We start from the raw sequence: 18,008 nt of genomic DNA, 5'->3' as shown, positions 1-18,008 counted from the left end.
TATTACATTCTACTTTACCTCAAAACACAATATTGAACCAAATTGAAGACCCCAAATCATGGGTTTCTTAAAAATTTATTACAACAGAAGGAACATCTATTGTGTTGACAAGAAAAGTGGGAGTGGCTTAACATCCAAGGGTCACAATAGTAATAATGTACATCGTGAATATTCATCAACTTTCAACAGTATAAAGCCTGGCCGCCAGATAACATTTGGACTTAAAAGCTGATATACTACATACAGGTACACCATTCAGATGTAAAAACAAGAAATTACAGACGTGATGGAAGCCAGGCTAGTTGTGTTCTCACTTTTCAGAAAGGTCAGAGGAAACGGAACATATTTAAGATTTTGGTACCATTAGGTTATGCTGCCCTTCATTCAGTTTTTTTTTTGGTATGTTGTACGAATGCAAATTTAAAAAAAAAAAACCTTGAAAACAAATTACATGTACTTCAGAACATAAAACGTGGTTGTGGATTATATGTGGGCATGTCTTCAATCCAGGAAAAAAAATGCTGCAGTTTTTTTATAGAAAACTCGAAGTCTCACAGATCATGATCTTTGATCTCGCATCAAATTGATTCCTAAGAAACCCATGGTCTCCACTGACAAATTTATATTTTGAACAGTTTTAAAAACCATTCATATTCAATCAAACAAAAAGTACTATAACTTGACATTTGACAGCGTGAAGTGGTCCCACATCCTGGTGTCACCAGGACAACAGGAAAATAAAAACCTCAACTACAAAAATCAACTTTTTTTAAGAACCTCGACTGGCTGATTGTAATTTCATTTGCAAAATACTACCCACTACTTTTTAAACTATCGTTAAAACCAACTGCAACCAGTGTTAACATAATTACACAATTTACAAAAATGGAGGAGCTTGGGGTTTTTCTGGCACTGTTCAAATAATGCATATCTTTGGGATCCCGCAAAAAGGAAAAGCACACGGGAAGATTCATCTGGGTATTTAGAAAGCATGCATAAAACTGCACATATTCCGACCATTACCTGCATTTACTCTGCAGCTTTGAAAAAAAGAAAAATACCTGACAGCCCCATCTTTGATACAACGTCAAGAATGAACGAGTAAGATGCACTGGACTGGAGCCCCGCGTCCAAGATTTGGAGGGTGCACTTTGGAGTTAATGTTTCAGAGAAAATGGTCCTTTCCCCCATGACCGCGGAAGGGCCTAATAGAAAATCTGATCTTTGGCAGTTTTTGTCAGAGCAGCAGAAAGCTTAATGTTCCGCCGTTTCTCTGAAGGGATAAAGCTTCCTAAATGTACAAGAAAATCTTGTTCTGGTATTGGTCAAACCTTCCCTTTACTCTCCAGGTATTTCCTAAACCATGAAAAGTTAAGGTCAATTTTAATCCTAGTACCAGAAAATGATGACACCTGCAAGGTACATGTACTGGGCTTGTTTCCCAAACTTTCCTAAGTTTCTACAAAATGATACAATAGTATCTTGGGTTTTTATACAGGCACGCAACTCTGAAGTCTGAAAAGGAAGATCTCCTGTTTTGAAATAGGTTTGGTAATGGTGAAATTTCCAAGGAAGAAACCTAAACCGATCCTTGGAAAGAAATGTCTGTAAGTGGGTAAACCACCCCAGAAATAAGGTGTGAAACCACCTGTAATAAACAAGCATTTCTGTGATCAGAGAATACCTTCAGGCGGTGCGTTTTCTACATAATACCAAATCTTCTGCAGACCCTTTGACTAAGGAAGGCAAATCTAAGAGGAACTGCAACAAAGCCTGCCACTTCAGCTGTACCTACTGACAAAAAAAGGCCTGGCTTTTCAAAAACATAGTTTTACCCTGGCTACAAATGTGCAGATGATACATCAACCCCACAAAGGAACACCAAATACAAGCCGAATTTAAGGCGCTTATTAAATGCTCACCAACTGATTCTGGTGTGAAGAAGTAACTGGCCTGAATTTCTGACAAATCAACAAATCTTTTGGAAACGCTGCTTCATCAACCCTTCCAAAAGAAGCCACTTAGGCAATATCCATTTATTTATGAAACAATGTACAGTCAAGCCACAGTTTCAGGATAGTACGGAAAAGTTATATCAGTCATTTCAACTGTACAACAAAATTACTTCAGGAAAAAAAAAAAATCCCCACCCTAATCCACAATAACAACCCGTTTGAATGTTACTTACACGGAGATGTCACGTTAAATGCAAGCCTTACACAACGCCAACTGTTCCAATCTCTTTGGTCTCATATAAAAATGTTTACCCAGCCCAACCAAGGCGCTGATTTTTTTTTTTCACTGCTGTTTGGCTATGGGGGAAAGAAAGCCAGACAACGGTTTTAATCAGCAGAAAAATAAAAACCAACCAAATCACATAAATAAGACTTTAAAATAGACGACCAACAATTGATCAACTTTTTCAAACACATCATTTACTCAAATTCAAAGTGGCGTCTGTCAGTTGTGGATTTTTTTTTCTACTGTCCTAGGTGCAAGCCGAACTTGCAAGACCTTTGTCCGGTGGGTAAGCACATTTTCAATTCGTAAAAAATGGTAGTCACTCAACAATTACCTTGATTTTTAAATTCTGTCTTTGTACAAGTCCAAGTAAGCAATCTCCAAGGGGAAAAAAAATAAAAGAATTCAACAAAACAGTCACCGTTGCTATGGAAACAATTAGTTTCAGTCATCATCCTCATCCTCCTCATTGGGGTCTCGTTTCCGCTTCTGTCCCCGTTGCTCAACCTCAGCTGATTTACAATTGAAACAAAAATTGAAGATTACAAATCCAAGACACTAAGATTTGTGTTCAAGTGTATAATACAGTATGCAGGCCGCTAACCTTAAATACCTAGCGCGAACAAAAGATGTCCACACGATGCGGGAAAGGAAGACGTTCTGTGGACTTACAGACGTCCACCAGACGTTTCCCCTTCTCTGAAAAAGAAGTCTAGAGGCATTTTGGGGTTGGGGTCATCGTCGTAAAAGGAAGAGGAATAGTCAAGGAAACCTTGTACAAAAAGCCAGCTGAAAATGGTGTTCTCAGTTCAAGAAAAACGAGTATTTTCACTGAGTTTTCTTAACTGCATGAAAACAAAGGAATGTCCACACTAGGTATGTAAGGTAAGTGTGTGTGCACTAGCAAAGTCTTGGTTGTTCGGTGTGAAAGGTATTGATAGGCATGGTGGGTATTGATGGTTGTGGTGAGTATTGATGGTTGTGGTGGGTATTGATGGGCGTGGTAGGTATTGATGGGCATGGTGGGTACTGATAGGCAGGGTGTTGATTAATGGGTGCAGTCTTACCTTCCACACCATCTTCCTCTTCGTCATCGAGGTCCTCATCTTCGTCCACTTCCCCGTCAGGATTGAAATCATCCTCTTCATCATCGTCATCCTGAGAGATCAAAGAATGGGAAAGTAATCAAGTGAATCAAGAATTAGAACAAGGAATGAGATGATTTGGGCAAGATCAACGATACCACAGGTAAGCTGCACTGAGCAAAGGGATTGTAAAGCCTGGCTACTGAGCAAAGGGATTGTAGTGCCTGGCTACTGAGCAAAGGGATTGTAAAGCCTGGCTACTGAGCAAAGGGATTGTAGTGCCTGGCTACTGAGCAAAGGGATTGTTGTGCCTGGCTACTGAGCAAAGGGATTGTTGTGCCTGGCTACTGAGCAAAGGGATTGTAGTGCCTGGCTACTGAGCAAAGGGATTGTAGTGCCTGGCTACTGAGCAAAGGGATTGTAGTGCCTGGCTACTGAGCAAAGGGATTGTAGTGCCTGGCTACTGAGCAAAGGGATTGTAGTGCCTGGCTACTGAGCAAAGGGATTGTTGTGCCTGGCTACTGAGCAAAGGGATTGTTGTGCCTGGCTACTGAGCAAAGGGATTGTAAAGCCTGGCTACTGAGCAAAGGGATTGTAGTGCCTGGCTACTGAGCAAAGGGATTGTAGTGCCTGGCTACTGAGCAAAGGGATTGTAGTGCCTGGCTACTGAGCAAAGGGATTGTAGTGCCTGGCTACTGAGCAAAGGGATTGTAGTGCCTGGCTACTGAGCAAAGGGATTGTAGTGCCTGGCTACTGAGCAAAGGGATTGTAGTGCCTGGCTACTGAGCAAAGGGATTGTAAAGCCTGGCTACTGGTTTCAACGACCAACAAGTTTGGCACTGATCTCAAAAGTTGCAATTATCACCTATGGTCAATGTCGCGGGGCAGAGGTTAACGCCCACAGCAGGTTGGACTTCAAGAATTGTCAGTTCGTTGATTCACTGTGCAACTAGGAGTTTCTCATCTTTCCAATAACTCCTCTCTTTGTATGTTTTCTGAAGTCATGCTTTTTACAGCTCTTTGCATGTTAATTGACAAAAACGATTTGTAAGTGTACATGTAAGACTAAAGAAAAGGCCCACAATCTTGACGGTTGGCCATAATTGTTGAGGATGAAGTCAACATAACAACGGCAAGAACGCCATGACTATTGATGACCTGGTGCCTCTCTATCTTTCGTGATCTTTCGTGATCTTTCATGTACAAATCGTCGCAAAAAAACTTTCAAAAAACAGGATTTTTGTACAGTGCGATTCGCTGGAACAAATTTTCTCCCTTTAGGATTGTGCAAATTTTGCAATGACCAGAGGTCTGTGTGTAGTAAGTAGAATTTCCATCATAGCCGAGTTCGTAATAACGACAGCCAACTGTCTATCATCTTCAATTCACATCAGTGCCAAGTTACATACTCCTACGTACCACTAAGTCTGACTTCTGAAGGTATTCAAGCCCTGGTTCTGAGCCGCTGTCACTGGCTCCGTCATCCACTTTGCCTCCCGTTCCATCCTCATCTTCTTCATCTTCATCTTCGTCTTCTTCATCGTCGTCGTCATCGTCGTCATCGTCGTCGTCATCATCATCGTCGCTGACGTCCACGTTTGCATCATCATCTTCATCTGGTTGAGAGGGAACAAGAAAAGTCGAGGACAGCGACTACAGTCTCAAATTGGAAAAGATCTTTTTCAAGCCAGAAAAAACGTTTTGACTGAAAATCTTGATGTATTCCTTAACTCGATTGCAGCATACCTGCAATGAGATTTCACAAGAGTTTAGCATTAGTCGATTCATAACGCAGTGCCTTTCACAATTCCTGATACCGTGTCAAGACTCTGTAGAAATAATGAAGTCAAAATGTCAAATATCCAAGGCAAACTAGGTTATAGGATGAAGAGGCAAGCTACCTGAATCCTCGTCAGAGTCATCCTCCACGACCACATCGCTTCCAACATCACCTTCATCCTCATCTTCCTCGTCGTTCTCTGATCCGCTATCTTCCCCCGAGACGTCTATTTCAAAGAGACAGAGCAAAGAGAAAATGTTTTAGTGAAGTAACAAGAATTTTGAGGCATGCAATTTCTTGAGATCTTCGCCAAACATTCCCTGTCAATCTTCAGAGGTGAGAGTGAGTATGCCTACCTCTTTTGTTATTAACAGTGCAAGGTTGTATGTACAGCAAGTCAGTCAAGTGATTTCATTGAGTTTGAATCATCTGATTCATATCCCAGTGCTGGTTGTCATCCTCCTTGCTGTTACAGTTTTTAAGACTTGAACCAAGAAGAGTACTGATGAAAGAGCAAGTGATCCTTCTCTTTAGACATTTGCTAGGAACCTCCTTGATTCTCCAAAATCCTCCACTGTGTAAGATACCTCTCAGGCATTTTTTTACCCTAGGACTTGCCATCTTGCCCCAAATAAAAGTAATGTTGGCTGAATCCAACCATTCTCAATCCTATATCTTCCAAAACCTCTGGGTGGATTGTGAAGCCTCCGAAAGGGTTAACTGCCAAACTGTAATTTGACCTAATTCTAATCAGCATACCGTCGTCTAGTTCATCCTCCTCAGAATCATTCTCTTCCTTGTCGTATCTGTCCAGACCATCTAAATACTTCAACTGCGGAAGTAACTCAAACACCTTTTCCCTGTAGTTCTCAATGTTTGTGACGTCACAATGGTAGAGGTCGATTGCCTGGAGGTTTTCTAGCTTTTTCTGAAAACAAAAGAAAAGGAAATCACGATTAAGACATGATTTTGTCATGCTTACAATCAAGTAAACTTTCACCACTATTTTGGTTCAAGGTAAGTTTGTATCTTTTCAAGGTAAGACTGAGTATCATAGCTTAGTATTCTCTTTCAAACGAAGCTTTGTGCAAAAAACCAAACATAACAAACCTGTATGATTGATAGATTAGAAACTGAAATCCAATGTTTTACATCAACTCAATGCTTTTTGCAAGACTCTTCCAGATGTTTCCAATGACATTGGAAATTTTACGTTCATTACCAACTGAAAAAAAATCTGCTTACACGAATGCACGTGTGTGAAGTGCCAAAAAGCCCACCTTGGTCACAAAACCTAAACAACCAAACTGAACAAATTCTATCCTAATTCTCTGATTGGAATTTGAGTGGATTCAAGCAACTAGACTTACCAGGGGCTCTAACGCTTCCAAGTCTTTGATTTTGTTATTGCTCAGTGTTAAGTGTGTTAATTTGGGACAATTAGCCAGGACCCCCAGACCTGACGATATTCTGTTCTCACTCAACTCAAGCTGCAAGAGGAACACAAAGGAGATTTATCCAGTTAGAAATATCTCATACAAACTTTGACGGGATACAACTACGCATAATTGCAGGTGACTAACAATCAGAAAGTGCTACTTACAGTTACTATACCAATTGCAGGCACAGACTACAAGAGTTAATGGGTGCACTTGAACACTGAGAGGTGAAATTAAAACAGGACGGGAAAGTTACCGAGCAACTCACCTTTCTGAGATTAGGGAGTGCAGGGAAGTTCTTCAAGGTTGTAAGACCTGTGTTGATGAGGCTTAACACTTCCAGAGAATCAAACCTCTCACTGAGACCTTCAATTGCCCCCTTGTCGCTCCGACAGTTGTCCAAGTTCAATTCTTTGACCTGTGATGAATGGCACAAATGGAACTCCTTACCCAGTCTGTTTGTGCACCAAAATTACAGACCTCCAGCCATTTAACTGTCTGATGACATTTGATGAAAACTGTTCTTAAGTATTGCCAAGGCACTTAATGCTTCATGTGCTTGTTTTTACAACAAATAATGGTAAATAGGAAAAATACAAATACGTCTCTACAAGGTCACGAGTCTACACAGTCATTTTATAGGATTTAGTCCTTGGGTATTTATTCCCAACTTTTGAATTGATTGAATTTTTCAATGCTATTCAAATCAGGCCCAAGGCTATAAACTGGCATTATGCAAAAAAATTGTTGAAATAAGAAAATCATCAATGAAACCAACAACTTTTGAAAGGTAAACATTTTTTAGGGTCTATCCAAAAAGAAATCTTGTTTTCAGTGTGAGAATAAAAATTCAGTGGGTACATGTATCCTTCCTGACTTATTAGTCAATACACCTGTGGTACAGTAAATACACCTGCAGAAATTGCCCGCCAAAAGTGTTGCCGAACAGCGCCCTCTATAGGCGACATCGACACAGCCTCAGAAATTCGACATTCAAAGTTGTTTGTTGGCCAAATTTGTCCGTTTTCCGAGCGCATTCCCGGCCCAAAATGACAGGAACGGGTCCGACTCGGTCGGATCCGAAATTTCCCGTGGCCAGGCGTGGCGATCGGCATCCCAGCGACCAAGTTTTCTGGTCGGTAGTTGGTCGTGCAGGGATCGCAGCCCGTTCATTGGGCGCGTGGCTATTTGGAGCCCATAGCGCAGACCGCTGCGAGGTTGGCTGTGTGTTGATCACATCCATTTTGTCGTCCATACAAAACACACGCACACCACACAGCACAGGGCAGTCGGCCATCATGGCGTCGTGCAGTAGGGCCACACCGCTGCTCAACGACAACTCCCTCCATTTTCACCCTCTAGCGCCCGTCGTGCCGCCCGAAAAACACCACCACATCCCGGCTGGCACCGTTTTCCGGCTCGTCGGCACAGTTTGGAGGGACGGCGGGACCGATTTAGGCCCTAAATGGGCCCAACGTCACACGTTTTTCCGCGGTGTGGCATCGGCACTTAGGGATCGTCTCAGAAAGTCTTTGTTTGTCGATTGTTGTGTGTGCGAAGTGCGGCCCTAGGTCATCTGCTGGCTGTGGCATGCCACGCGGTGTATGTTTATTCATAAAATCCAATTTGAAATGCTCTTGTAGTCTTGTAAACGTTTTAGTTCACATTTGCAACAGTTTGTGCAGGCAGTAGGTAGAATTACGAGAGGAATATCCCTTGAAATTACAGTTTTCTTGAATATGACTTGGAAATCCAATTTTGGTAATAGGAAATCTGCCATGGATGTAACTAGTCAAGCTGGACATTGTTAAGCATAATAAGCAGATTATTTGCATAGGTAATATACCAGGTCAGAGTTGTCTCTGACTGAACATATCTAGCTTCATTCATTATGCTATCATCAAGGGGTCAAAATGATCAACTTTGCATGATGTAGGACTCCAAAGTAAATGCTTAACTGCTTTATAAATGCACCTTGTTTCATGTGTAAATCTAGATTGAACTCAAAGTCGGATATAGCATTAATTAATGAGAACTTGCATTCTGTTATTTGACACTTTTTGTATTCCTTTAGCTTGGAAAACCCAGATCCACAGCTCATGATACGGTGAGATTTGCCGCTTAAATCGCATGAATCTCACCGTGTCGTCAGTAAGCCATTGAGGAGCTGGGTTGTCCAAACTCCCCAAACCAGGCAAATGCATAGGAAACTTTTCTGGTGGTGCAATTTGTTTGAGTTTGACTTGTCAGCTAGTACAACTAACAAAAGAAAGTCAACTTGAAAATAATCCGACTCCGAAAATTCTTTTTGAAGAGAGTTGAAAGAGAAATAAGGTGTTGGCAGGCAGAAAAGAAGGCTGGTTGGTTGGAAGGAGGCTGTTGAATTCAGTTGATCTGCTAAGCCGTTGTTGACATAACTTTCTCTGCATAGTGTTGTACTTTGTAGAAAAGCCAGGACTTTTTCAACTTGTGACGTGGTCTTCAGTAGAAAAATCTGTTCTTCCACAAAACTTATGGCTGGCTGGTTCAAATTTAGAAATTGTAATGTTAATGGCATAGGCCCTAATTATAGGGTAGGTAGGCAGTCAGGTGTCAGAGTTAAAGGTCACAGGCGGTGATGTCTAATCTAAGCACACTCATGACAGCAACTTACTCTCGATCGAGTCTCGCTCATCATGTAAATTGAAAACATTTCCTCTTTCACAATTTTCACCAATCCAACTTCACAGGCACAGCTCTTGGCCTAATACATAACACGCATTGTTTGACAACACTGCTTCCTGGCTAAAATTCAAATTACGCCTAGGCCTACTACAGGCAGACTTACCTTCATGAGAACATCCATATTCTCACCACAAATGACGGAAATGTCACACTGAATTGAAACATTACGAAAAGTACCCGCGCACCGCCAAGGAGGCAAACACTCGCCCACATGGTCACTATATCACGCACCAAACATTATGATTATTCATCACACAATCACATTAACTTTGGCCCAGACTACATCAAAATCACACACGCCACGCTAGACACACCAGGATCAGGCAATTTTATCTCCTTGTGTTATACTCAATCCACACAACATGATCAAAATCTCCTACCCACGATAAATCTGGACCCACCGTTTCGGGACTGTTTCCCCGGCACTCCAGCTCAATCCTCCGGCCCATCATCGCTGCTCCCGTCTGCTCCATAATCTGACTCTCCCGGCAGTCCCAGTTCTCCTCGTGTCGAGTCAGTTGTTTGTTGGTAGCCGATAAAACCTGGCTGTGTGGCAGCGTGAATCGGTGGCACGTACGCTGAGGCTCTCACCCGAAGTATAAAAAAAAAAGCTCACCGAAAAGCCCGTCGTTACTCACCACACACAATACAACCTCAGATGCTAACAAGAGACACGGTCCAAATCTCCGGCAAATTTCCTCCCCAAGCGCAACGGGCGAATGTCCACTACCTGCACATGCACCGGCCAAGCCAAGTGAGCACACTGCTAGGTTCGTGGTGAAGGGGGAAATCAATGCACGCGGGCTGCCCCAGCCACTGGTAGGGGTTTGGGCTCGGGATTGGGTTATATCGCCAGTAACCCAACTTGAACAAACCGATTTGGCGCTATTAACATGACGCGTCAACTGCGATCCCCTAACACACCACCACCACCGTGCAGCAAGCCAGCATGCAGACGACCCATGTATTTATGCACTGCTGGGATATATTCAAAACCAGTGCTACGCTACACACAACGCACGCACAAGGCATTGGATAGGGCACGGCAGGGCAAAGCAACCAACGCGCCAAACCAATCATTATGCAGGGAGGGGTACTCACAATTGAGCAATACGGAGTACCCTCTCGCGCTGTTGCACGCATTGACTGCAGTCGCGCGTACACGCGACATGCAAATAATGTTCGGTTGATATAAAAATGTGCCATTTGGAACGAATATATGTTAGGAGCCGGAGAATTTTAGATCCATTCACATTATCGCTGAGGTATTTTAACATGTCAAGAGCATGCATGATAACAGGACAGGGATCAAAATAACAACGCAGTACTGTCAACAATAACGTTCGGTTCAGCAGAGAAGCGTATTGATCAATGCAAAAGTTTGACTAGACTGAGCAACAAAGGATACGCCCGACTGTCCATTTTGGCCAATTGCAATCTTTCATTTTGTTGAGTACATCATGAATATTTACAACTGATTTTAATATTAGGACGGCGGGGAAGATAAACAAGTTTGAATTTAGGAAAGGGGTTTGGACCTTGTGAATTACGCCTTACTGGGCACAGAATTCATATACTTTTCTATCTGCTTTTCCAAATGACTGAAAAGACATTGTGTGGACTGAAGTGATTCTAAAATAATTTGGTCTTACGTCACAAGATAAAGCACATGCCCAAATTATCTAGGGGGAATTTGTTCACGATAAGTTAATCGAGGATGGGAGGGATTCATGGATTTTCTTTGGAGAATTCTCGGGTTCACGGCTGATGATGTACCCAATCATAGGCATTGCCAGATATCTGGGGGGGGGGAGCATTCATCACTAAGGAACTGATATACCACGAACAGTGGAAGTAGGTCAGTATACATTTTCACCCCCCTTCCCATTTTGTATTTATTTTTCCCCGGGCCAAGTTGCTCCCCAGCGACGCCCATTTCTTCATCATGTCGGTCCTACAAGGACCGGATAGTTTGCTACGGTTTAACGTGCTATTGTGATCCCTATCAATTTGAATGCTGCCTTGTCAGGCCAATAGTAAAGCTTTGGTATGAATTAGACTGCAGTGTATGAGCGAATAAAACACAAGTACCTATCCTTGCTAAGCCTCTGTTAATCACAGTGTGGTAATTTGGTTTTCAATTATTGTCACCACTAAATCATTTACGGCAATTTATTTCAAATCAGTGGTTATAATGTTATTTTTTTTAGATAGAACAATTTATTTTGAAATTATTTTCGGTAACGAAGAAGAAAAAGCAAAATATGCTATCAGCTACTGCTTGATCTGTAAATTCAGGGGGCATCGTTTCCTCATTTACATACTCTCTGCGGGATTCTGTCCGATTAATTACTTGCTACCGGTCCCTACCTTTTAGAGGACGGCTGTTTGACGTCTGGAGACTTCGTACGGGATAGGGACCAGTCTATGTGAAATTGTTAATAGAACTTGCAAAACAATGGCGAAAGTATACATGTAGATGACACAGGCTAAGTCGCCAAATAAATTTTGAAGCCATTCTTATGTAGAAAGTAATTGTGATCTCATGCGACTTAAACATTAATCAAATTTATGGGATGATACAGTTCTAACGAGTCAGCTCCTCAAAACTCATTTCAGAGATTATGACGGCTATCAATTATTTAACGGACAACTGTCTCGGTTAAAATTAAAACCCAAAATTTGTCTGGGAGAGCCGTGCAGCTACACGATTATCCTTGCCGTCGGAAGTCGAGTCTGTTGGTGAAGACGACTCTTCGAGAAATCATCCACACAAAGTCAGTATTTTTTGGAGTAAAATTGAATATTAGTTTCATGCTAAATTCACAAAACGACAGCTACATCCTCCCGGACAAGAGACGCGCTGTAATCGGAAGTGGGCGGTGGCTCGGCTTATCAAAGGCATCAAGAAAAGTCAACTTGATCTGCAATATTGACGGTAGGGAGTCGTGCATAAGGGTTTCGGAATAGATGCTACATGGGTTTTTTCATCATTCTTGACCGAAAATTCAAATAGTCAAGGCCACTCCACTGTCTACAGGCGCCTTAAAATTCTAGTACTGAGCAAGCAGGTGGATTACTGGAGGCAGTTTATTCTTTCGACAAGTAGAAGTTAATTTGAGGTGGGTAAATCGGCCTTTTCTACGTCCAAATCCGAAGTGACATAGGCCTAGTGTTTTGAAGCCGACTGAGTGGTTTGAAAGTGAGCGTCACTTTTATGGCGGTGCGAGTTGACCGTTAAGATTACACATAGTGTAACTTGCAGGAATGCTGCAGTTACGTGTGTGGATGGATGGACAAGTTAGTAAAATTTTTATTAAAAAAATGCCGCCGCATGAACAGTTTGTCATTAATTAAATTAACATTAATGTAACCACCCCTTTCGTCATTTCTTTACCGCCAGTGCGCCAACCAACTAAAGATGCTGGTTTCCGAGGTAACCACTCTGCAGATCCTCTTAGGCTTGTCCTCTGCAGACATCCACGCAATCAACATTTTCTTGGTTGTTTTCTCGGCGAGCGCGCTAATTATCCGGTATGTTGCTGCTCGGTGGATGGAGTGTCCGAGACAATCTTTCCCGCCAGGGCCTAAGGGCTGGCCGCTGATTGGCTACACACCTTACCTCGGAAAATACCCCCATAAGGTTGGCGCCTTTTGCTGTCTCGATTTATAAATAATTTTTTATCATGGTCTTAAATTCTTATCTATTCCGTGGTTGGCTGAGATACACGTAGACAGGGGTAGCACAAAATAAGTTTTCCAGAACGACCCAATGCCGTCAGACGCTTCAATCAACTAAGTAATAGTATCTGTGAACTCGAACAAAACTTCACCGTGATGTGAAGCATAGGAATCCACTCTTAACAACCCAACTTTCTGCTTGCTCAAGATGAGAAAACGTTTAATGTCACCTTATTTTATTGGTTAACCAAGTTATGCAGCACACCGGCAATTATTAACCTAAGAGTTAGGGGCCTACATCCTGGGGGAAAAGTAAGTTATCACCTTTTGTTTCTGGAGGTAATGGCGCAACTTGGAAGGACGTATGGTGATGTCTTCAGCTTAGCTATCGGACCGCGTACGGTGGTCGTAGTGAACGGGGTCGGTGCGGTCAAGGAGGCTTTGGTGGTTCACGGACGGCATACATCGGGCCGAACACCACCAGCCAGGGCCGTTACCATTGACACTTCACTCGGTATACAAGTCAGAAGTTATCTTTTTTTTTCAAATAAAAAGTTACAAAACAAATGACTTTATTTTAATCAGGTTATATTCTCTAGACATTTTTTTAATGTAAAACATGCCTAAGCCTATGTTTCATTTACTCATAATTTACAGTTTCTTCCTGTTGGCGAACGTAAACTTTGGTAATGCTAATAATATCTTGTAGAAATCAACAATTGGCATAATATACAGTATTAATTCATTCTCGGAACCATTCGGGCAAGATTTGAATTTTGGCATCTGATCCAAAATGTTAATTTTCTCCATCATTCGGCTTATAGAGACTTTGCATGGTAGCCATCTTGCAAGGCAGTTCTTTTGTTCCACAGGGAAACTTTCTTTTTGCATATGCATACCCTTTTGAGTAAAAGAGCTTTCCTGTAAGACGGCTACCGGGCAAAGAGCAAGAATTTTTAAAGAACTAAACCAGAACATAACAAGTACAGTAAATTCCCTTTTAGGCTATTTCTGGTCGTCTGGTGACCTGTGGCGCAGCCAACGCAAATTCGGACACGGGGTTCTTCGTCATTTGAGCGGTCCGGGTCAGAAAAGCCTTCGGGCCGAGATCGAACGCGAGGCAGCCGTCTTATGCCATGAGATCGCCCAGCGGGGCCTACTCGGAGCCCCATTGGATGTAACCATCCTGGTGAACAACGCAGTGGCCAACGTCATGTGCTCTCTTGTATTCGGGAAACGATTCCAATACGACGATGCAGAGTTTCAACGGATGATGGACCTATCCGTTGACATCCAGCAAGGAGGATTCTCCGCTGTGGAGAACTTTTTGCCGTTTCTGTACAAGTAAAAGTAGCAGAGAATAAATTGCCCAAAGCCGATGGTTGTCATTCCTGTCTGCCAAACGTTTTGTCGATTGTAAAAACTCTGCTTTTTATTTTGAAAGTGTACTAAGGAATTCCAAGTCAGATATTGTAATCCCTTGGAAATGTTCCAACTGACTTTGTACTTTTGTCGTTTGTGTAACTGCAATTATTGTCATATCGTTATACCTATAACCGCTTGATTTATATATAGGTGTAAACTGCATTGATTGACACAAAAAGATTTGACAAAAAATATATTCATTAGTTTGCCGCACATCTAAAGACATTTTTCGTCTAACTTTATAAACGGTTAACTTCAAACACTTCTCAAAAATTCAAGACCTTTCATGTCCGATATTCAACAATTTCTTGGGTGACTCATCTGCATTTTGTTCGCAGAATTTTATACATATATTCCATTCTATTTCGTAAAAGAAAACGCATATTTTGTCCGTCCGCTCAATAGATGAAGCAATGTCATGATTCTCCTGATCGATGCAATCTTCCGCGTTTTAACGTTTGCATCTGTCCATTTCTACTTTAAACACGCGTATTGACTTTATTTTAGCATTTTTAATGTAGGTCTATAACATTAAACAAACATTACAACGTTAAATTCTTTTCCCATACTTACTGTCTATCCATTTATCTCTCCAACAATTTATGCGTCAACTAGTACACGAGATCTTAGGTAAATTAAAATGTATGCTTTCCATTTTATGCAAGAAATAAGTACAGGTCTCTATTATGAAAAGCAAAACGTTCTCACAATTTCGCATCTTTCAGAAAAAAAGTCATTTAAGTCTTCTGGTCCTCCAGGATGATTGCTCAGCCTTCAATTTCTCGTCTTGCAATACACTGTGGCAAATCTGTGCATGAATGCACATGCACCATTCGATAAATCTGATTGAAATATTTGTTAAATAGACTCAACAAAGAAAAATTCAATCCGAAATTGAAGTTAACCGTTTATGTACTGGAAGCGTATTACTACCAGCGAGAAAAACAAAACAAAAAATTATCTCGTTTAAACGACTTATCTAATTTAAACGACTTAAAATCTCTTTAAAACGACATAACTATCTCGTTTAGACGCGATATTAAGTCGTTAAAACAAGATAATTTTTTTTCACGTTGGCAGCAACATGCTTCCATATTTATGAATTTGAATGAAAAAGTTAAAAAATATACTTCAAAGCATACATCGGTGCCAATCCTTGCCTGTTTTCTCCTTTTCTGGGTTTAATAACCCAACGGAAGATTGCTGTAAATTTTTAGGGAAAGTTAACATCCGTTTGTGCTTTCTTTATTTAGGTTACCGTTTCTGTTCCGGCGATCCAAGGGAAAGAAACGGGAAATCTTGAGATTCATTCGGGACATGCTGTTCCGCGGTCGCGATGTGGTCAATCAGGCGCATGCGCAAAGTTTAGCGGATCACTACTTCATCGAAATGGACCGACAAAAAAAAGGTATATACGAGAAGTGTTCAGATTTACTTGTGCATTATTGTGGATGGAGACTGTAAACGCCCTTTGGGTGAAGTTATAAAAGTGGTATACAGTTAAAAAGTATTGAGGCGCATTGACTGGAGCAAATTGACTGATAGATGGACCGATCGATCGATAAATCAGTCCGATTGCTGCCTAAATGACGAACCAATCAACCGACCATTTATCGATCGGGGTAGGAAGATTGATTGATCGATTGGGGAGGAGTGGCAGCTTTTGGGGTGTGATTCAAGGATCACTAATAATTCCCCCGTCAACTAAGTCATCCATTATGACAGGATTACATTCATACTCCCTGCCTCTTCCAAAGCTCTTCATCATTTGCAAGGAATACGATATACCGAGCACCATGTTATCTCGGCCGCATGGGACATGTTCATCGCAGGCGTCGAGACGACTGCAGTCACGCTCTCGTGGGCGGTACTTTATCTGACATTACACGCCGACGCACAGAAACAGGTACATCTCCTCTCCCATCCTCGCAGCAGCAAAGAACACTGATGTTCTTAGCCTCTGGCAAATGTATTCATACATAACTTCGAGGCACCGGGTGATAAGTGCATGATTACAGCGTAGAAATTGTCGCGACAGGAGGCGATCAGTACTTTGATTACGAAAACCTCTTGCTTTTATTTCTAACAAAGAGAAAATATCCAACCAAATTTTAGTTGTGTGTTTATCACATCAACTCAAACAAGATGACTGTGTCATGATATCTAAGCACAAACTTGAAGAATGACATTGAATGGTACAAAATAGAAGTGCATCGAACTGGTTTGCCCTTTGGCGATTACCTCAGGGCTTTAAAATTGGATTTAGTTCAGAATGCTGTTGAAAAACATTCTGAAAGATTATATTATTGATTCCAGTGAAGTATTCACGTGAAATGCCCTGCGCGGTGCGTGTCTTCAACTGTACTCACGTGCAAACTTTCAAGTGAAATGCTTTTACTCTATAAAGACATACGAATGACATATTGATATGTTGCATCTCGGATTAGTTCCTTCCAATCGTGTTTTTTCCTCATTAACAGATTCAGAGCGAAATTGACGAGGTTGGTGGAGGAAACCCACCCTCCTGGTGTAATCAGAAGGACATGCCATTCACAAGGGCTGCCATTATGGAGATACAACGGTGTGCAAACATAGTGCCAATAGCTTTGCCACACACCGTGACAGAGGAATTTCAGCTGCGAGGCTACACCATACCTAAAGTGAGCCCTTTGGGGGGGGGGAGTGGGGGTTTGAAATTAGTTCTTCCTTTAAGCGTCAAGTTAAAAAACGACAAACACAAAATGTACTGGCTAGGGGCTTTATACAATCAATTTAGGGGTTGAAAAATGGAAAACAATTAAAAAGACTCAAGATTTCGACCTTAGTGTAGGAAATAATATTGAATAAGTTCTCCAAACGAGCAGGCCCTGCTCCCTTTTTGTTTTCCAGAGGCACACTGATTCGTCCACTAAGCTCCATCTTTCTTTGTGTCTTGTCTTCGGTTCCACAGGGCTCAGTTCTGTTCATAAATCTCTGGTCTGTTATGAATGACCCCACGGAATGGGATCAGCCTCAGGAATTCCGACCTGAAAGATTCCTGGCCAGTGATCTGAAGGTGGTCAAACCAGATGCATTTATGCCCTTCTCTGCAGGTGAGAATGAAGCAATTGGTGTGCTTTTGCTAAGGTAGATTTTCGACAGTGGATGGGTTCAGAGCAATGTTTGGACCAGGAGTAATGCTTACATTTTTTTTAGGGGGGGACTCAGGAAAGTTTCTGAATTTTTGTTTCTTTACCTTTGACATCCGTACTGAACTTAAGAACATGTTTACTATTTAAAAGGACATTTAGAACTCCGTTAAGATACTCCCTTTCCATATTTTTCTTTACCTGCATGAAATGAAGTCGAAATCAAGTCACAATTGATCTATTATTTTTAAATTTTTGGCAGGCCCACGGGTCTGCATGGGGGAACAACTTGCCAAGATGGAGCTCTTTATCTTCATTACGAGTGTACTCCATCAATTTGACTTGACCCTTTCTGAGAATGAGCCACACCCCTCTCTGGATCCCCTACCTGGCATCACCTGTGGGCCACCCCCTTATCGGGTGTGTGTGGCAAGGAGACAGGTGTGTCAATCTAATCGTGACCGGGCGGAGCAACTCTAAAAATAAAACAGCTTGGAACAGGTCC

General features: G+C 41.8%; 2 protein-coding genes across 3 annotated transcripts; one reads left to right on the top strand and one right to left on the bottom strand.

The window, feature by feature from the left end:
* Positions 1 to 59: 59 nt before the first annotated feature.
* Positions 60 to 10,180, bottom strand: LOC110976304 (uncharacterized). The gene is made up of 8 exons (XM_022229459.2): positions 9,671 to 10,180; positions 6,814 to 6,963; positions 6,477 to 6,596; positions 5,866 to 6,034; positions 5,228 to 5,332; positions 4,746 to 4,942; positions 3,309 to 3,399; positions 60 to 2,753 (listed from the first exon to the last, which is right to left on the bottom strand). Exons 1-8 carry the CDS (start codon positions 9,740 to 9,742, stop codon positions 2,686 to 2,688), a joined length of 972 nt encoding a protein of 323 aa, XP_022085151.1. The 5' UTR covers positions 9,743 to 10,180; the 3' UTR covers positions 60 to 2,685.
* A 263-nt stretch (positions 10,181 to 10,443) lies between these two features.
* LOC110974561 (cytochrome P450 2U1-like) lies at positions 10,444 to 18,000 on the top strand. 2 transcript variants are annotated; one of them, XM_087140127.1, is made up of 9 exons: positions 10,444 to 12,391; positions 12,673 to 12,912; positions 13,290 to 13,464; positions 13,955 to 14,294; positions 15,629 to 15,783; positions 16,133 to 16,281; positions 16,856 to 17,035; positions 17,326 to 17,467; positions 17,766 to 18,000. In XM_087140127.1, the coding sequence occupies exons 2-9, from the start codon at positions 12,691 to 12,693 to the stop codon at positions 17,981 to 17,983; spliced, it is 1,581 nt and encodes a 526-aa protein (XP_086996253.1). In that variant the 5' UTR covers positions 10,444 to 12,391; positions 12,673 to 12,690; the 3' UTR covers positions 17,984 to 18,000. The 2 variants fall into 2 exon arrangements, with proteins under 2 accessions (XP_086996253.1, XP_086996252.1); XM_087140126.1 differs by having other exon boundaries at positions 10,444 to 12,912.
* The last annotated feature ends 8 nt before the right edge of the window (positions 18,001 to 18,008 follow it).

Source organism: Acanthaster planci, linkage group LG08 (genome assembly GCF_054643075.1).
Source record: "Acanthaster planci isolate LZ-2023a linkage group LG08, COTS_SCS, whole genome shotgun sequence".
NCBI classification, from domain to species: domain Eukaryota; kingdom Metazoa; phylum Echinodermata; class Asteroidea; order Valvatida; family Acanthasteridae; genus Acanthaster; species Acanthaster planci.
The sequence above is the reverse complement of the archived record's forward strand: the minus strand, read 5'-3'. Positions and strand labels throughout refer to the sequence as shown.